This window comes from Diabrotica virgifera, chromosome 2, assembly GCF_917563875.1.
Source record: "Diabrotica virgifera virgifera chromosome 2, PGI_DIABVI_V3a".
Classification (NCBI taxonomy): Eukaryota; Metazoa; Arthropoda; class Insecta; order Coleoptera; family Chrysomelidae; genus Diabrotica; species Diabrotica virgifera.
In genome coordinates, this window is record NC_065444.1 from 129880773 (window position 1) to 129900142 (window position 19370).

General features: G+C 31.0%; 2 protein-coding genes across 9 annotated transcripts in view; both read left to right on the top strand.

Annotated features, from left to right (window-relative positions):
- LOC114335660 (probable cyclin-dependent serine/threonine-protein kinase DDB_G0292550) overlaps window positions 1-19370 on the top strand; it is a 172722-nt gene that overhangs the window by 34448 nt on the left and 118904 nt on the right. For 3 of the 8 annotated variants that reach the window (XM_050643975.1, XM_050643974.1, XM_050643979.1), the window contains exon 5: window positions 9753-10105. The exons of the other annotated variants lie outside the window; for them this stretch is intronic. In XM_050643975.1, coding sequence (XP_050499932.1) covers window positions 9753-10105 — 353 coding nt within the window. The remainder of the gene's footprint in view (window positions 1-9752; window positions 10106-19370) is intronic. 8 annotated transcript variants of the gene reach the window in all.
- On the top strand, window positions 1619-5407 carry LOC126880195 (uncharacterized). Its single transcript, XM_050643982.1, has 5 exons — window positions 1619-1974; window positions 2033-2201; window positions 2258-2320; window positions 3981-4119; window positions 4996-5407. Exons 1-5 carry the CDS (start codon window positions 1889-1891, stop codon window positions 5046-5048), a joined length of 510 nt encoding a protein of 169 aa, XP_050499939.1. The 5' UTR covers window positions 1619-1888; the 3' UTR covers window positions 5049-5407.

Genomic DNA, 19370 nt, shown 5'->3' on the forward strand with positions numbered 1-19370 from the left:
TTTGTTTTGTAGATATGTAGGAATAGGGAACGTGCGCATGTTTGTTTTATTACATAATAATGTTCAGTTTCGTTTAAAAATGAGATTTTCAAAATTTCACGCCTTAAAACCTCATAATAACTTTATTTACAAAGTACAAATTTAAAATCTTTTATGTATTTAAATCATTTCAAACGATCAAAATCACTTGTGACGTTTGTGAGACGTTTATCCGCTGTGAGCTCGTACGTAGAGGGGATATTTACAAATTCTCGAGCGCCAGTAGTGGCAAGTCTGTAAACGTTTACCGGAAATTTGACATAAATGTCAGAGTGATTAATGTAAAATTAAAATTAAAAACATTAATTATAAAAAATATTAGTTGGTCAAAGCTGTGGTATATATTTTTACCTTAAATATACTTACGTTTTAAATACTGAATTTAAGTTTTTTTAATGTTCCGTAGTATGTAATTATAATTTAATCTAAAAATCTTAGCGCCATCTACACGATAATTGTGAAAGTATCCGAAGTAAGAAATTCATATTTTATCAATAGAACGTCAAAATGATTAGCAAAATCTTAAAAAAATCGATTACAATTTAATTAATTTTTTGCGTTGTAAATGTTAAGCGATAACAATTAAATAATAAATTTAAAAATTACCGGTGAAAGATAATTCCAGTAATCCGCTAGGAGCGCCACCAGCGAAGCTCAGAGCGTATAATGTCTGATTTAAAATTATATACAATTTTGTTTACTTTGTTGGTGCGGAGTGTAAACATAATCATATGACGTCATGAGGCGTTTTGGGCTGGCTGCTATAATTTGCATTTAGAATCGTCTTTAGGGGCCAAACGAAAGACAAAAACAACTTCTTTTTCTTTGATATATATTTTAAATTATGTTCTGTTGTGATTTATAACATTTTTTCGAATTTAAAATTTTATGTAAGTTCCCTATTATATCAATTATATTGTTTAAACAAATTATGTTATATTCAAATAATAATTATTATGTTTGTACTTATTTATATAAGATGTTTAAAAATACAATTTGAGCACAGAATAACTAACCACACAGAAGCGAATCTGACTGTCGTTTCCATTGATTTTGTTGGGACCGAAATATTTGACCTTCTGTACCAGTTACAGAATAGAACTTGATGTTCTAAGGAATAGACCGTTCCAAATTATGTAATATTTTTGACAAATAGTTATTAATTAAATACGAAATATAAAATTTAGCTAGAAAAATAAATAAAATATAAAATAAAACATATATAAATATAAAAGTTAACTATAAACAACTGTCACTGTCCGTCGCAAAAGTGAGGTTGCACCAGTTACGTGACGCATGAGCATGAAATTTATGTTACCGTTTTTGGCCTGAGTTTCGCTTCTGTATGGTTAGTTATATTCTGTGATTTGAGTATAGATTGAAAGGAATAATTTGTTAACAACTTTAAAAAGGTTTGTACACTTTTGTATAATGGCTTCTACTTTTACGGGAGTAATAATACATGGACCCTTCCATGTATTGGATCATCCTTCATCAGTATATAATTAAATTTTTCGCCAAATTGAAAAAAAATATTGGTTACCTTATTTAAAAAAAAAATAATTTAAAGCTTTATGTAACTTTATCAGCCGGTTTCCGAAACGTTATTCAAATCTTCGATCATCTAATCGAGCTGTTAGATTTGATCAACTGTTAACCAGTGACGAGTTTCTCAAACGTCGATCATCTTAAAATTATATGATCGTAGAAAATCGATTATCTGACATACGATTTGGTATCGATACTGTCACAATCGGCTGTCATCCTTCAAAATTTCATTTTATAACCAAAAAATTTCAATCCATAGTAAATAACTACATAATTTATATAATTAAAAAATATATTAAAAATGAGCAATACAAACGGAAATCCTCCACGCAAAAATTATACTGAGAGAGAGAGAGAGAAATGTTTGCTGTTGGAAATAATTGGAAAGTAAGTACGAAATTTTCTAACTTACAGAACAAATTTATAATTGTATTTTTGTTTTCAGATACAAGCATATTAAATTGAAAACAAATAATGTACCAATGCTATGTCCACCAACCAAAACAATGAAACCTGGGAAAAATAGCGCTGAATTTCCCAGAACTCCCAAGCAGCTGAACACTGCATATATAAACTTAAAAAGGGTCACTAGCCAAAAAGTAGCAGAGGAAAATGTAAGTGTATAAAACTTTCGGTTGATTTAGAGCTATATGGATTAATTACATTGCAGATTCAAAAATATAATGAGCAGAAGGTTTTGGACCAGTTGAAGAGAGACCAAACTGCGGACAAAGTAGGTATACTTAAATTTAAAGCTCTTAACACCAGGTCAGTCGAATTACACTATTTCTGAGTGAAATATTTTTATAAAAATATAATCCAATGAAACTAATTTTATGATGGGAACTAACCTAGTGTTGAGACAATAGAAGTTTAGTATTTGAGGGTGTTAACGCCAAAGAGGTGTAAGTCATATTTGTGAAATGATGGAAGTCTTGCTTTATAACTTTGATAAATAGACATTTTTTCATTAGGAAAAGTGGTGTAAGTATTTACAGTAAGAACTTACACACCACTTTTTCTCTGAAGAGGTCTGTCTATATAATATCAAGATTATAAAATAGGGCTTACATCATTTCAAGAATATGACTTACACCCATAGATATATAATACTCTAGATTGCGCCCTGCGATCTTAAAATGGGTGACGGTTGCGACAGAGATAAATGAGCCTATTTGGTCGGTAGTCTCTTTTTAATTTTAGGGGAATATCGACGACGTGACTATCCCACTTTATCGAGTAATATGTGTTGACAGTTGGAGCGGGTGGTGATGAGAAATGGTATTTGGTCTTCGGACGTGGATGATCGTGGTTCGAATCCCATACCAACTTTACCTTTTTTATTTTTATTTAATCAATATTGCGTTTATTAGTTATTTTTACTTCTGAAAAATGAACCTAAGTAAATCTAGCAGATAATAAACGTAGTACCTATGTATAGTAAGTTAATATTGGAATACATAATTTATTGTGAACTCCATAGTAAAATAAAAGTCATTCGTTATTAATATAAATTCGTCCTTATTCGAATGATGTGAATAATATTTGTTTTGCTTCTACTTTTTTAAAAAATTGTAACAATAGTTTCATAAATAAAAATAATGTCTAATTACTTATAATTTAATCGGTCATTTCAAAAACAGCAAAGTCCACAATTTTGAGAAACTAACTTTTTGAGAGGAATAGACTCATTTAAGATAAACGTTGTGTGCAAAAACGACACCAGTCCAGTAAAAACATTAGGAACAAAACTACAATATAACTTTGAATTTTGATGTCATCCATCTTTCGACTATATAGTTAAGTTTCATTTCATTTTTGAAATGACCGATTCAATTAATAAATCGATGGTACATTATGTTGATATTAACTATTGGTAATTTTTTACGAATATTTTTAATTACTTTATAGTATTCTACCATTAACTTATTAAAAAAAAATAACATTGGCTTTATATTTTTAAAAATCTATAGGTACCTACACAGTTTTTCTTATTTGTTATATATTTCTTTGCATAGATTTATTGTAGAGATGTAATAATATCTAATAAACGCAATATTGATTAAATTAAAAATAAAAAAGTAAAGATTGGTATGGGATTCGAACCAGGATTATCCACGTCCGAAGACAAACGACCAGTTCTCGTCGCCATCCGCTCGAACTGTCAAACCATCTAAAATACTCGAAGACAGAGTAGGATAGTGACGTCGTCGATACTCCCCTTGAATTAGAAAGAGACTACCGACCAAATAGGCTCATTTATCTCTGTCGCAACCGTCACCCATTTTAAGATCGTAAGGCGCAATCTAGAGTATTATAAATCTATGCTTACACCACTTTGATTTTAACCCTTTCATTTCTTAATCAGTAATGAACTAATGAATTGTTTTCAGAAAGACATACTTGCAACAGGTGGTGGCACATTTAGGCCTCGTCTCACAGATGTAGGGGCACAAATGTTGAGTTTGATTGGCAATCAAATCCAACCTTTACCCAACAGTTGTGACAGTGCATCTGGTTTCTTCACATCTGGTGAGTCCTTATTTTATTAATTTATTTAAATAAAGGTAACTAATTTTAAATTTATTTATATATATAAATCTTGATCAATATTTCCAATATTATCTGAACAATAACCTGTATATGGTCTTGATCTGGACAAAACTTCTGAATTAGAACATTTTTTTGTTCAGCACGTTATCCACAAATGTAGTAGAGTGACCATTAGTTTAACTATTTAAAACTATTATCTGATAATGCTAGGTTTATGTATTCTATGGATGTAGCAATAGAAAGAAGCCACCTTCTGTTAAAAAGGATGATTAGAAGAGGGAGGTATGGTATAGTCGGTCTAGTCGGTTTTCTAAAGATTAACTTAAGTTTATCCATTGTTTCCGTAAGTATGTACATCCGGATGTACGTTTTTGAGTGAATCTAGAATGTTTTTGGCATCTGAAAGATTTCCATCTAAATTGGATATTGTATCCTACAGTTCTAAGTCAATTTAAGATTTTTTGAAAGGTATTATTGTTTAAAGTTTGATTGTTAAAGATATTATTTCTATGTTGATCAATAATAAATCTGAGAACAAGGGTGATAAGCGGTTCCCCATAGCCAGACCTTGTGCCTATCTATAGACATCATTAAACAAAAAAAAGATCTTTTGTAAACCAAATTTAAGCAAACTCAAAATATGAGAATTAATATCAATAAATATTATTAATATGAATTAATTATTATAATTATTTATTCCAATTCTAAATTAAGGTAGATTATTCACTTAGCTATTAAGATAGCTAAAGTATATAAATAAAAGTAACTACCTACTTAATTCGAGAAAGATTTTTTTTATAAAGAAAAAACTATCTGGTACATCTAAAACAATTGAATTTTTTTTTATTTTTATAGTTGCACAAGACAGTCAAGTGGAAGTAGATTACCTACAATTGGAAGACACATAGCAGACATCCAATGTACCCTCTACTTCCACTGTGCTGCTCAGTACACCCACGACAACTGCTGTCCTGCCCAAGAAGACAGCCAAGATGTCTCAGGCTCGTTCAAAAAATAAAAAAGTAAAAGATGTAGGGAGCGAAACCCTTAATGTATCTTTTACAAAAAAAATTGAAACAGCAAGACTAGAAAAAAGAAGTAAGATAGTATTTTTCAACAAGAAAAAAAGAAATTTTAGAAGTAGAGCTTCAAATAAAAAAATTCGATGTCAATAAATTATTCGGTAATAGTGGTTAGGTATGTACCTAATAAAGTAATTTTAAATAAAAATTGTAATTTCTTTAAATAATAAAATTAATAAAAAATGTGTTTTTCAAAGTTTATTTACCCACCTGTTAGAATGAGTTATTACCTACTAGCTTCATCCTCTGCTTCTTTGTCTTAATGCATTCCACAATTCTTCATTTGTTATGGTGTTGGGCCAATACATCTTCAGAATATTTTGTGGGAATCTATTTACAAAAACTCTTCCTTGCATTTCCTTCTGATATTGTTCATGTCTCACTCCCATATCGTAGTATCCCTCACATATAGTAGTATTGATTTGATGATACTATTAAATGTGTTTTGGCTAATTTATGTTGAGATATGATATGAGAGGATTTCAAAGGCCTGTTGTCTGTTGTTCTTTTTCCTATTCTATGTTTAATGTTTGCCTGAACTCCAACTTTTGCACTATTATACTATCAAGATAGCAGAATTCTTTAACCTGTTTTATTTCTTCTTGATTGATGTATAGTTTACCATGCTCACTTATTCCTATTCTCATCTCTACTATCTTATTAGTGATGATTTTAAGACCAACCTCATCTGCCTTTCCCTCCAGCTTCCTTATCACGTTCTTCATGTCATCTATTGTATGTGATATCAAGCAGATATCATATTGCATATCCCAATGTTGGATTTAGTTGGCAACCAAATCTAATCTTTATACAACAGTTGCAGATGGTGCATCTGCTTACTTGCCATGTAGTGAGTCCTTATTTTATTTAATTATTTAACAAAAGGTAAGTAGTAATTCTAAATTAAATATTTAAAATTAAACATTATTTTTTTATTTTCACACTAACACAATATGTTGAAGTAGAGCTGAACTAATGCTCCTCTGTAGCACCATCTACATGTGTGGCCCAACATACAGTGAGCATGTAAAGGTTGGAATAAATTAATTTTCTCGAGAATGGACGATTTTGGAAAAAAATCCAGAAAGGTTAATTTTTATTTTTAAATTACGACTTTTTGGCATTATTATCATACTAGTGACGTCACCCATCTGGGCATGATTACGTCATCAATGATTTTTTTAAATTAGAATATTGGTCGTGTGGTGGCTCATTTGAAAGGTAATTGAATTTTCTAATCAGTAATATAAACATTAACATAATTACTTATACAGGCTGCCCAAAAAAAATTTTTTTGATTAAATTTATTGACATAAAAAGAAGAATATAATATGTCATTTATTTAATTCAAAATACATTTTACTGCTCTTAGAAAACAGAAAGAAATGTTTATTTGAAAAATATTCTTTGCTTTTCGCTTAAATTAAATGTTCAAAGTGTCAAGAGGCAGGTGGGTGGCTGCTTTAATATTGAATTTAAGCAAAAAACAATATTTATTTGTCAAATAAACATTTTTTCCTGTATTCTGATAGCAGTAAAATGTATTTTGAATTAAATTACAGACATTCTTCTTTTTATGTTAATAAATTTAATTAAAATTTTTTTTGGACAGCCTCTATAAATAATTATGTTATTGTTTATATTACTGAATAGAGAATTAACTTACCTTTCAGATGAGCTATCACAAGGCCCCTATTCTCGTTTAAAAAAGTCATGGATAACGTCATGACGCCCAGATGGGTGACATCACTAGTATGACATATAGGCCAAAAAGTCGTAACTTAAAAATAAAAATTGACCTGTTTCGGGATTTATTTCCAAAATTGCCCATTCATGAAAAAATGAATTTATTCCAACCTTTACGTGCTCACTGTATAATTACACTATATATTTAATTTTAAAAATTAAATTATAATTAAATAACTAATAATTTGATTTATTTATTTATTTATTAAGCGCAACAGGCCTAGTAGGCCTAGGGCTAAAATGTTTACATTTCTGATTACATAAATAATATAGTAAATAACTTAATATAACTTACATAACTTATAAATTTTATTTAAATACACTTCAGTCTTTTTACACACTCCTTCACCACCTCTCTCCATCTCCTTCTGTCCAATGCTAGTTCTTTCCATCTCTCAATGTTACTTTTCTTCAAGTCTTCATATACACTGTCCTTCCATCTTTTCCTTGGCCTGCCTTTCCTCCTCTTTTGTATTGGTCTTCGTGAAAGTACCATTTTTGGCATTCGTTTACTTCCCATTCTCTCTATGTGCCCCAAGTATTGTATTCTCTGTGCTTTGATCGTCGTCGTAATCGTTGGCTCTTGATATAGTTCTTCCAATTCTTTATTGGTTCTTCTCACTAATAATTTTAAGTAAACACTAAAATACCCTTTATTTAATAACTATTTAACCTATATAATAACTAAAAAACTCTATTTAATAACTCTAAACAACTATTTATAAACATTAACAGCCCTTTAATCAACCAATAACCTCAAATTAGGTGACAGTTCCTTTTGGTCGCCGTGTGACATGCGAAATTGGTTAATCAGCGTTTCGGAAACTCAAAACACTTATGATCGGCTGTTAACTAACGATTAATCGTTTGTTAAATCATATGATCGACTGTTATTGAACTCCCGTTTAACTGGTGTTATTGAAACTCAAAATGCATTTGATCAACGATTAACCATCGATTACATAATTTTTGAGATGATCGTCCTTTCGGAAACCGGCTGTATATTTACTTGGTTTAGATGTAAGACGTTTATTATTTTAAAAATTTAAAATAAAAATTCTTTTGAAAGTTTGTTGACCCTAAAACTAACGGGTAAAATCACTGGTTTATATTATACAGTGCTTTTCAGATAAAACTATCCACCTTAAATAACTTTTGAACCACTGATTTTTATAAAAACGCAAAAACACGTCAAATAATAGGTACTTGAAGGGGGAAACATTATGCCATATTTAAGCTGGCCAGGAAAGGCGCCCTCTCACCCCCCGTATTATCCCTTAATTTTTTTTAATTACTTCCACCTTTTTTTATTTGATATTTGGATTCTCCTTTTTGTACTGATTACTGACTCTTAAAGTGATTAGCTTATGAGAAAAATAAATACAAAAGCAAGAAAACTGGATTGAATAAAAATTATTTTTTTAACAATTTTATAACATTTAGAATGAACATTTCACTACCAAACATTACAGTATAGTAATTATTCAAAATTTCAATATAATAGTCATTTTGAATAATTATTATTGTTAAAATTTTTGGTATTAAAATGTTTGTATTAAAAAAAATTAAGGGATGATACGGGGGTGAGAGGGTGCCTTTCCCGGCAAGCTTAAATATGGCATAATCTCGCCCCCTTCAAGTATTATTTGACGTGTTTTTGCGTATTTTCTAAAAATGAGTGGTTCAAAAGTTATTTAATGTGGATAGTTTTATCTGAAGAGATTAAATTGGGTATATTATATTAAATTATAGGCATAATATACAGGGTGTAACAAAAATACAGATCATAAATTTAATCACATATTCTGAGTTCGATTGAACTTAACTTACCTTAGTACAAGTTACAGTCCTTTGAAGTTACAAAACAAAAATCGATTTTTTCCAATATATCGAAGACTATTTGAGATATTTTATTGAAAATGGACATGTGGCATTCTTATGGCAGTAGTATCTTAATAAAAAATTATAGTGAAATTTAGACACCACATAAAATTTTTATGGGGGTTTTGTTCCTTTAGACCCCCCCAAACTTTTGTGTACGTTCCAATTTAAATATTATTGTAGTACCATTATATTGGTAGTACCAAGATCTCTCAGAGATTCTTTAGATCTACCTATGATGTCTATGTCATCTGCATATCCGACAATTTGTACTGATTTGTTAAAGATAGTACCATTCGTATTAATTTGGGACTCTCGAATTATTTTTTCTAATGCCAGGTTAAATAAGAGACACGATAGTCCATCACCCTGTCTTAGTCCATTTTTGCAATGGAAGGGTCTTGAGAAATCGTTCTAAATTTTTACCACGCTCTCTGCTCCTGTGAGCGTAAGTTCAGTTAATTGGACGAAGATGAAGCGGTATTTTAAATTCTGCCATAGCAAGTAGAAGTTTACTTCTATTAACTGAGTCGTATGCGGCTTTGAAGTCCACGAATATGTGGTGGGTGTCGACGCCGAACTCTAGGGTTTTTTCAAGGATCTGCCTCACTGACCACTGTAAATATCTGGTCCGTTGTTGATTTATTAGGACGGAAACCGCACTGATATCCTCCTACTATTTCTTCAGCGTAGGGGAGAAGTCTTTTGTCCAATACGTTGGACAACACTTTATATGCCACACATAAGTTTTATTATACCTATCTATAAATATTTTTTATATACTCCATAGTTTTTCCGTATCAGAAGAAAACCTGAGTTTTGGCGCAATAGAACTGAAAACTAGTTTGTAGATATTGAGTTTAGAAGAATATTGAAGTACCTATATAAATGTATTTTTTTCAGATAATTGTTTTTCAAAAAGATCTGAAAATCTGAATAATCTGTTTTTAAAACCAAATTATATTAGCAGCTTGCCGTCAGCTAAACAAACCCAGAATGTAACTAAACTTAACATTTTGGAAAACAAAGTAATTAGACCGCGCAATGTTGAAACTACATTGGGAAATGAAAATAAGAATAAAGAAGAAAAAAATATGGCTTTAAGTAAGAAATTACAACAAGTCGTACAGAATGTACAAAATATGAAAGAGAGACAGGCTTCCTTTAAAGAAAATAAGCTAAGAAAACGTTTCTGTTCAAAACAAAGTTTTAAAACTGATGGAAAAAATGAAGAAAATGGAAACAATAATGGTGCTGTAAGTATATAATATACTATTTCTTATTATTACGTTTAGATTTAGTTTTTAAATATTTTAAACTTTTGATTCTAATATTTTGCTATTTTAATGAAAATTATTAGATAAATAATATAGTTCACAAAAAAATACATACCTTTATCAACAAACTATCTTAAATATTAAAAAACAGAAAGAGATTGCTGAAAAATAACTTTTGGATATCTAATATCCAAAGTTTCTAACGAGGAAATAAATAGTAGAGAAGGACTTTTTGGTCGGATTCGAGACGCCTTCCAATAAATAAAGAATAACCCTGACGATATTAGGAAGTCAGTCAGACAAATAACAAAAAGAGCAAGACTTTGTCTTCGACAAGGTGGTGGCCATTTTGAACAATTACTATAATTTTGATAATTTATTTTTTGGAAAAATTTTTGTTTTTTTTTTTAATTTGTAAGATTTGTTATTGAAGTTCGTTGATTAAAGTTATGTATTTTTTGTGGACACTTATTATTTATTCATTAATTAAAGGTGAATATTTGTTATGAATTATTTGTCGCCATAATAAAAAAACACTAAAATGTCAACATTTAACCAATTTAGATTAAATAATGGTATTAATTAAAATTAAGTCACAGTTTAATTTTTTTAATTTGAGCTCTTGCAATTCACATAATTTCAGAATTTAAATTCAAAATTTTACCAGAATAATCATTTTGCCGAACATTCAAAGTATACCACTAAATTTAGTTTTTCATCCTCTATTTAAGTGCAAAATCCATTTAAAAAAATTAATGTACAGGGTGTTTTTGGGTCGGAATATTTTTCCAATATTTCTTTTTCCGGCCCTGGATTTTTTATAATTGTAAATAGATTAATTGATTGGGCACCTTAAATAATATTCTGTATTAAATATAAAATAAATATACAGTGTGTTTAACAAGTTTTAAGTCTTATTTAAATTTTTTTCTACTTCGAGCTCTAGCAATTCGCCAGAAATCAAATTCAAAATTTTACCAGAAAAATAATTTTGCCAAAAATTCAAAGTATACCAATAAATTTAGTTTTTCATCCTCTCTTCAAATACAAAATCCATTTAAAAAAATTTAATTTACAGGGTATTGTTTTTGGGTCGAAATATTTTTCCAATATTTTTTAATCCGGACCTGGATTTTTTACAATTTTAAATAAAGTAATTGATTGTACACCTTAAATAATATTTCCGTGCCAAATATAAAATAAATATACAGTGTGGTTAAAAAGTTATGAACCAAATAAGAAAATGGCAAAATAGATAAAACACCCAGTATCTTTGTTATTAATGCAGTAAGAGCCATTAAGTATGGTATTTTTGAGACCACCTAAGTGTCCTCTTTCCACAGTTAACTTATGTTACTTCCCCAATGAAACACCCTGTATAGTGTACAGGTGCTCTCATGAATTAAACTGGACAGATTGTATTGAGAAAGTTCAATTCTTTCTAAAAGCTGTTCGTCTTGGCTTGGTGAGACACTTTCATTTAATCTATATGGGAAAACAATTTTCGCCTTGACCATGTAGTGATCTGATCCGCACACTGCTCCTCTCATAGCTCTAATATCACTAATGAGTATTTGTGAATTTTGTTTAACTATCACGTAATTACCAGAGAACGGCAGTTCTCGCCAGTGGCGCACACCTACACCACCTACACGCGACACGATATATATACACGAAATTTTCGATTTTCTAAATCTAACTGAATTGAAAATTGGGCCAACTCCCATCTTAAAGTTCAGGAAAAGACTCACCCATTCATATTTCAACCGTCCATTTTAGTCAAAGGGTGTGGATTTTACGGCCCTTCCTATTTAGGGTCTGTTTTTCGTTCTCGTCCCCAAAACTCCCAAAAACTTCAAAAATTTAACTCCGACCTTTACGGCTTCTAATAGAAGCGATCATTACTTTCCAACGCATGTCTAATTTTGAAAATCGGTTATACCGTTCAAACGTTACCGAGCTCAGAAATATGAGTCAATTTTTATTTAAAAAAGGGAAAATGTTTGTGGATATGTATGTATGTATGTATGTATGTATGTATGTATGTATTTATGTATGTATGTATGTATGTATGTATGTATGTATGTATGTATGTATGTATGTATGTATGTATGTATGTATGTATGTATGTATGTATGTATGTATGTATGTATGTATGTATGTATGTATGTATGTATGTATGTATGTATGTATGTATGTATGTATGTATGTATGTATGTATGTATGTATGTATGTATGTATGTATGTATGTATGTATGTATGTATGTATGTATGTATGTATGTATGTATGTATGTATGTATGTATGTATGTATGTATGTATGTATGTATGTATGTATGTATGTATGTATGTATGTATGTATGTATGTATGTATGTATGTATGTATATATTTATGCACAGATATCAAAGTGAGGTCCTGACATTACGCGCACTTAGTGAGGACCGGTAGAAAACGTAGACATAATCGTTTCAACTCTTCATAGTGACCTTGACAAGTAAATAGCAATTAAAAAATGACGAGTATACACAAAAAAAATTACGTATATGTGCCCCGTATTGTTCAAGTATATTGCCACCCAAGTGAGGCCATTATACGCAGCTATTAAAGTGAGACTGTATATACTTTTTCGTTATACGCACAAAGTGAGGACAACTTTACGTGTATATTTCCTTACAGCTCATCAAGTGAGGACCATACAGTGTTGTCGATAAATATGAGATTAATCGTTTCTACTGCCTTTTTCTGTATAACACAGTAAGAATTATTATTGTTTCGATGTTTCAGTCACTTGTAGTTATAAGAAGATGTGGACTCTTTGTTCTTGCTCGTACTGTTTGTTAATTTTATAACATTTTAGTACCTCAGCATTAAATCACGGTAGCCTTATCGGAGACTAGCGTTAATAAAGAAATAGTTTTATATTTTTTAATAATTTACGTTAAAGATGGATAGGAAAGCAAGAATTTTGAAAATAGCGTTAGTTGAGAACAATAATAATCAAAATGGAGGATACAGTGATAGTTCAGTTATGTGAAATTTATATTGAACTTAATATATAAATATAAAAGCCCGACTCTTGATCTAAGGGGAACACAGTTTTTACGGTACATACATATCTGTCATTTGTCAACCCCCTCCCTTCCATTTCCCCCACCCCTTATTTTTAAATAGGGAAGAGGGGCGTGTGCTAGCTCATTTGAAAGGATATTCAAATCTCTATCCAGTATTATTAACATTGACATAATTATTTATACAGAGTGTATTTTAGTATAGGTACTGTTGCCCCTGTCGATTTTCATCTTGAAATGACAATTTTAGAACCTTAATTTTAGTATACAAGATGATTTACTTAATTTAATTAAACTTAGTGTACCTTTTTTACTGACTTAATTTTACAGTTATTCCACTAGATGGTAAATACAGTGAATATGTGCATATGTTTTATTTCGAATAATCATTTTAAAATAGTTTTAGTTTTCTATTTTCTCTGAAAATTGTTGCAAGCTTCTTGTTCTTATACTTAAAATCATGTCACTACAAATTTATACGAGACTACATATTAAGAGTATAGAAAGTATTATAATATATGACATACATGCTTTTTTCCATTTATTGAAGATATTTCACCTTATCCTGAAACAATGCAATGTGACCAAGTGTCCTCAACTAAAAAAATATATCCCACTATTTTGATATTAAATGTATAGTTTGTACTATAAACCGTATTGAAATAGATTGCAACATGTGTGTGTGTGGTTGGGATATTGACTGCCAAACCTAAGGCTTCATTCCCCTAATCATATTTACCTTTGATTCTTATAACAATAAATAAAATTGATTAACATTTTATATCAATATTATTAGTGTTTTTAAACATCAGTATGATATATCAGTATGATAAAGTCAAGATAAACAATACTATAACAGAAAGCTTTGAGGTCAAACAAGGACTGCGACAGGGTGATCCATTATCGCCTATAATGTTTAGCATATTACTAGAAAAGGTTATACAGGAATCAAACATTAATAGAACAGGTCTGATCTACCACAAAAAACATCAGTGCTTGGCATTCGCAGACGATTTGGTAATCTTGGCTAGGAGCAAAATAGAACTTATAGAAACACTCATGAAACTCGAGGAGAGGGCAGCAACCAAAGGATTGTATATAAATGAAGCAAAAACAAAGTATATGGAATGGACAAATAAGCAATTCGTTCGGGGGCAATACATAACAATGACAACAGCGAAGGGAACACAGTATAAATTCGAAGAAGTTGAGAGATTTGAGTACTTAGGAACTGTCTTCACAAGAGATCCTAACTGTGAAGAAAAAATACAAAAGAGAATTATGTCGGGCAACCGCGCTATATTTGCTTTTAATGGGTTGTTAAGAAGTAAACATATATCACGAAGAGCAAAACTAAGAACTTACAAGACCGTAATAAGGCCGATAGTAACGTATGCTTCTGAAACATGGGTCACAACAAAAAAACATCAAGAGTTGTTATTAGTTTGGGAGAGGAAAATACTGCGCAAAATCTTCGGTGGGAAAAACTTAAATGGACAATGGGTAAGAAGAACAAATAAGGAACTAACTGAGCTCTATCAAGATCCTAACATACTAGCAGTAATTAAGGCGCAAAGACTTAGATGGTTGGGCCATGTGCAGAGGATGATTCCATCTAGAATTCCCAGAATGGTACTATCTAGTGCATTGGCAGGGAAAAGACGAAGAGGAAGACCGAGGTCACGATGGAGTAATGGAGTTAGAGAAGATATGAGAAGAATTAACTTAAGGAACTGGGAAACAAAAGCGACTGACAAAAGGGAGTGGAAAAGAATAGTACATCAAGCCATGGGCCTACTAGGCTCGTAGTGCTTACATATTATAATATCAGTTTTCTAATATTATCCAGTTCCATATCCAGTTCCGAATCCAGTGGTTATATTTCTTCCGTATTGTTTAGTTTCGCTTCCAGTGATTGTATTTTTTTTCTGTTTTTTTTTTGAAATATTTATTTATTATTTTATTACTATATTTTTTTATTGTGCTCATAATAGATTGCAACATTGTCTACAGACATGAATGCAGTAACAATAAATCAAAAAAGAATGTGTGTGTACTATGTACGCACGTAAGAAGATATTCTTCTATTATATAATAGGTAATTTAAACGAAGTAAATATACTTAAAAGGTTATTTGTATTTTATTTAAAAATCAAACTAACTTTCTTATCTACCACTTTCAAAAAATTTTTATTAAAACAACAAAAAATAAAAAAAAATATGAATCGCCCCGGGAATTGAACCCGCAACCTTCCAATCTCAGTGTTAACGCATTTCTAACTACTCCATCGAGGCACTAGAAATAGACATGTAAGTTTCGGATATAATTACACAACACGGCAACATATAGTGTAAAAATGTTATGCTTACATAATATTTTATTAATCCAAAAACACAAGAATTATAATAAATAATACATTTCCTAAAACCACTAATATATTCTTTTAATGACTTATTTGCACGGTTACAGATACATACATACCTATCTTGAAAGATTAGCAATGGACTACATACTGTCAGTGTGCGCAGGCGCGCGGTAAATGTACAATTTTACCCTCAATCGATTCGCCGCTAAAGAAGAATATCTTCAAAAATCGGAGATCCACACCCCGGATTTGAAATCGAAACCTCTGCTTTACGAATCCGAGATCCGAGGTCTACCCACTAGGTCACTAGGCTATCGCTCTTAGACAATATTTTTTCCTGAAACGGGGAACTTTTAAAGCCGGGTCTAGACTATGTAACAAAACATGCTAATAACAAAGTTGTACAACAAATTTGTTGTACAACTTTGTTATGTAACTTGTTAATAGCATGAGTATCCAGACTATATAACAAAAAACAAAACAACAACATGAGCATAAATTTTGCAGCATTTTAGATGGATAGCTGGTAGGTTAGGTAGTATATAAAATTGCGTCATATAAGTATGGAGGATCTCTTCATAGCAACAGCAGCTTGTGTAATATTGTGGAGGCGACACCGGCGTGTTAAATTAATATTTTGGATGTGTCCTTCATTAGCAGCTCGAGCAAAATATAGGTAGTGGTACAGCTCTTTTAGCTGATCTGGAAAGAGATAACATAGACCCATCGACAGGAGACATTAAATGTGATGGCAGTTTTAAAAACTTCTTAAGAATAGAAAGTTCTGATTTTGAATCTCTTATAAATGAAATCGGCCATAAAATAGGCAGGAAAGACATTTCGAGATGCAATTCCAGTAAGAGAAAGATTAACAGTTATATTATTAGCAAAGTATATGAGGCGTTCTTTGCAAAAACCCCAGTTGTCCTTTTTTTTCGGAAATGAACTTATGGTTTCTATGGATTGAAGGACTAATTACCTACGTTCCTTGCGTAAGAAACTTGCATTAAAATTACAGTAGTCCAAAATATAAGCGACAAAAATATAGGCGATTCCGCCTAAACCCCATATGTCAAGCGCAATTCCCTTCAAAACCATAGTTGTTATTGGTGTTTTTGCGGGAAACTTTATCGCTTGGCTGTCAGAACCGTGGGCTGTCAGTAGGTTTTTATAGGTTAAATATCCTTCGAATAGTTGTGTTGCGTGATTTTATAAGTAAACACCATTTTTCGTTAATTTTTTATTTTGGTTTATTACTATAAATATCGTTTTTCCTATAAATTAATGAAAAATTCCTGCAAAAACCCCATATGTCAAATGAATAAATGTCCTTCATAAATAAACAAAAGGAAAAAATAATGTTATTTATATTGTAAACTGTGTGTAATCATCAAAATAATAAATCACTAATTTGAGAATTTCCGTAAACTTAATAGGGTTCAATTAAATAACTTTTTTTTAAATGTCTCCGATGTTGTAAAAAGTGACATATGGGGTTTTTGCAAAGAACGCCTCATATTTTTTAAACTTTTTACTCATTGTTTCAGAGAGGAAGTATAACATTTCTGTAGAATTTAATTCCTCAGTATTATCGTCTTCACCTGTTCATGATTGAGTGTCACTGTCTGTTTGAATTGGTGTAGCTGGAGAAGTAGCGGATGTAGGTGTAGTGGACGGAATAGAAAGGCTCAGATATATTGTATGATTGAGTGCCTGTTTGAGTAGCTGATGAAGCAGTCTGCATCTGTGTAGCGAATGAAGTGAATGTTACAGGTTTTATGTCTGAACACTCTGCTCTGTAGAGAATAGCATTTATGTCAAATTTAGAGTTGATTTGCACCGATTTGCTGTTAAGGTTCCGCGTACTGCTTTTCTTTTGTTGGCTTGAGTTATAGGCGTACGTGCATTGCATTAGTTTTAACTACAGTTTCTGTATCTATTTTCACTTCTATTTCAGTCTATTCATCGTGTTTTTTATTTGTTTTTTAAATCAATAAATGTAGCTCATCCCATAGCAATCCCATAATACTCGTTACTTACGAAATAGCTCAATTAAATGAGTAGTCAGTTCTTTCGACAATTTCATCGCGTAAATAACCCTACGTGAACAGAGCAAAGAAAAATCTAGCACAATCACTCCAGAATTAACAATGCGATATGACTCCAACGGTTGCTGCTCGCGTAGGTACTATGCCAGAGAAATGTTTCAATAACATGTTTTTAGGTGTAGATCAGTCGCGGTGCGGTTTTATAACTTTCTTTGATGTTTACCGACATCTGTTGGATAACATAAAACATGCTATATAACCAGAAAAATGTTATACAACACTGTGTTTTAAAACTTGTTTATTTAAAATTTTGTAACAAGTTTCAAAACTTTGTTATTTAACATGTTTGTTACATAGTCTGGACCCGGCTTAACGGTAACTTCTTATAGGTAATACACTACAATTTCTGAATATTTTTTCTGAAATCTATCGAATGGTACCAAACACGACCCCACGGAGGTGGGGGGGGGGGTTACTTTAAAATCTTAAATAGGAACTCCTTTTTTATTTCAGATTTGGATTCTTTGCGTAAAAATAAGCAACTTTTATTCGAAACGTTTTTTCTAATTACGGATAGGTGGCGCTATAATCGGAGAAAACGGGTGTTGGAAATGGAAAATTAAATTAAAATATGGAAAGTCCCCACTAAAATGGAAAATTTTACTTAACTTTTTTGGTTTTAGAACCTAATAATCACAACCCAATAGGTCCCCAAAGCGCTCGAGTGACTGCACATTTAGCATACTTTGCTCCCCTACTATATATGTATTATAAATAATATGCGAAGTAATTATTAACCCAAACAACCATAATTCAACTTTTATTTACTAATAAAGAACTGGACGAAAGTGTCACATCAGCTTTTATGAAACACATGAATATTTACATAAAAAGGTACTAGTGATCTGCTTGAAATCGATATTCCCAAAATCATCTAAAAATTGTTTATACTTGAGTACTTTGAGACTCTTGTATGAAATGTAATACCGAAATACGGTTAGGAATCTCCATTATGTAATTTTTAAATAATGCATAATTCTTAGGAAATGAAAGGTATTGGTATTATACAAACGTGTTAAAAAATACTACCTACTGAAATTTTTTGATGGCAATAAATGATGAATTGGTTTATCGAATTTATTTTTAAGGTGATACAGTAGCTATCAACAGGTAGCCAAAACGCGTTCCAAGATTGAGGCTGTAATTTTGAATATTTTTTCGAGATATTTGGCACACGTATTTGTAATATAATAAAGAATGGCTGTACAGAGCCCAATTTGAAAAATATATTAATATGTGGAAATTACTCTGTAAATAAATACAATATTAAAAAAAACGAGTCGGTACCGCCATTAAGAAGAACAAAATAATACACTTTCTTCAAATAAACTTTTTTATCAGATACCTAGATTTTGTGTCATTTTGGAACTACTAATGAAATAAAAAATTTTAGTAGTTCCAAAATGACACAAAATCTAGGCATCGGATAAAAAAGTTTATTTGAAGAAAATGTATTTTTTTTGTTCTTCTTAGTGGCGGTACAGGCTCGTTTTTTTAATATTGTATTTAATTACAGAGTAATTTCCACATATTAATATATTTTTTAAATTTAGCTCTGTACCGCCATTCTTTATTATATTACGAATACGTGTGCCACATATCTCGCAAAAATATTCAAAATTACAGCCGCAATCTTGGAACGCGTTTTCGCTACCTGTTGATCGCTACTGTTTCCTCTTAAGTAAAATATGTCATTTGGATA

Bases quoted from the DNA above. Each gene is read 5' to 3' on its own strand.
- LOC126880195 (XM_050643982.1), top strand. From the start codon at position 1,889: ATGAGCAATACAAACGGAAATCCTCCACGCAAAAATTATACTGAGAGA. The intron at 1,975-2,032 runs GTAAGTACGAAA...TTTTGTTTTCAG, and splicing joins CTGTTGGAAATAATTGGAAA to ATACAAGCATATTAAATTGA. The intron at 4,120-4,995 runs GTGAGTCCTTAT...TTATTTTTATAG, and splicing joins ATCTGGTTTCTTCACATCTG to TTGCACAAGACAGTCAAGTG.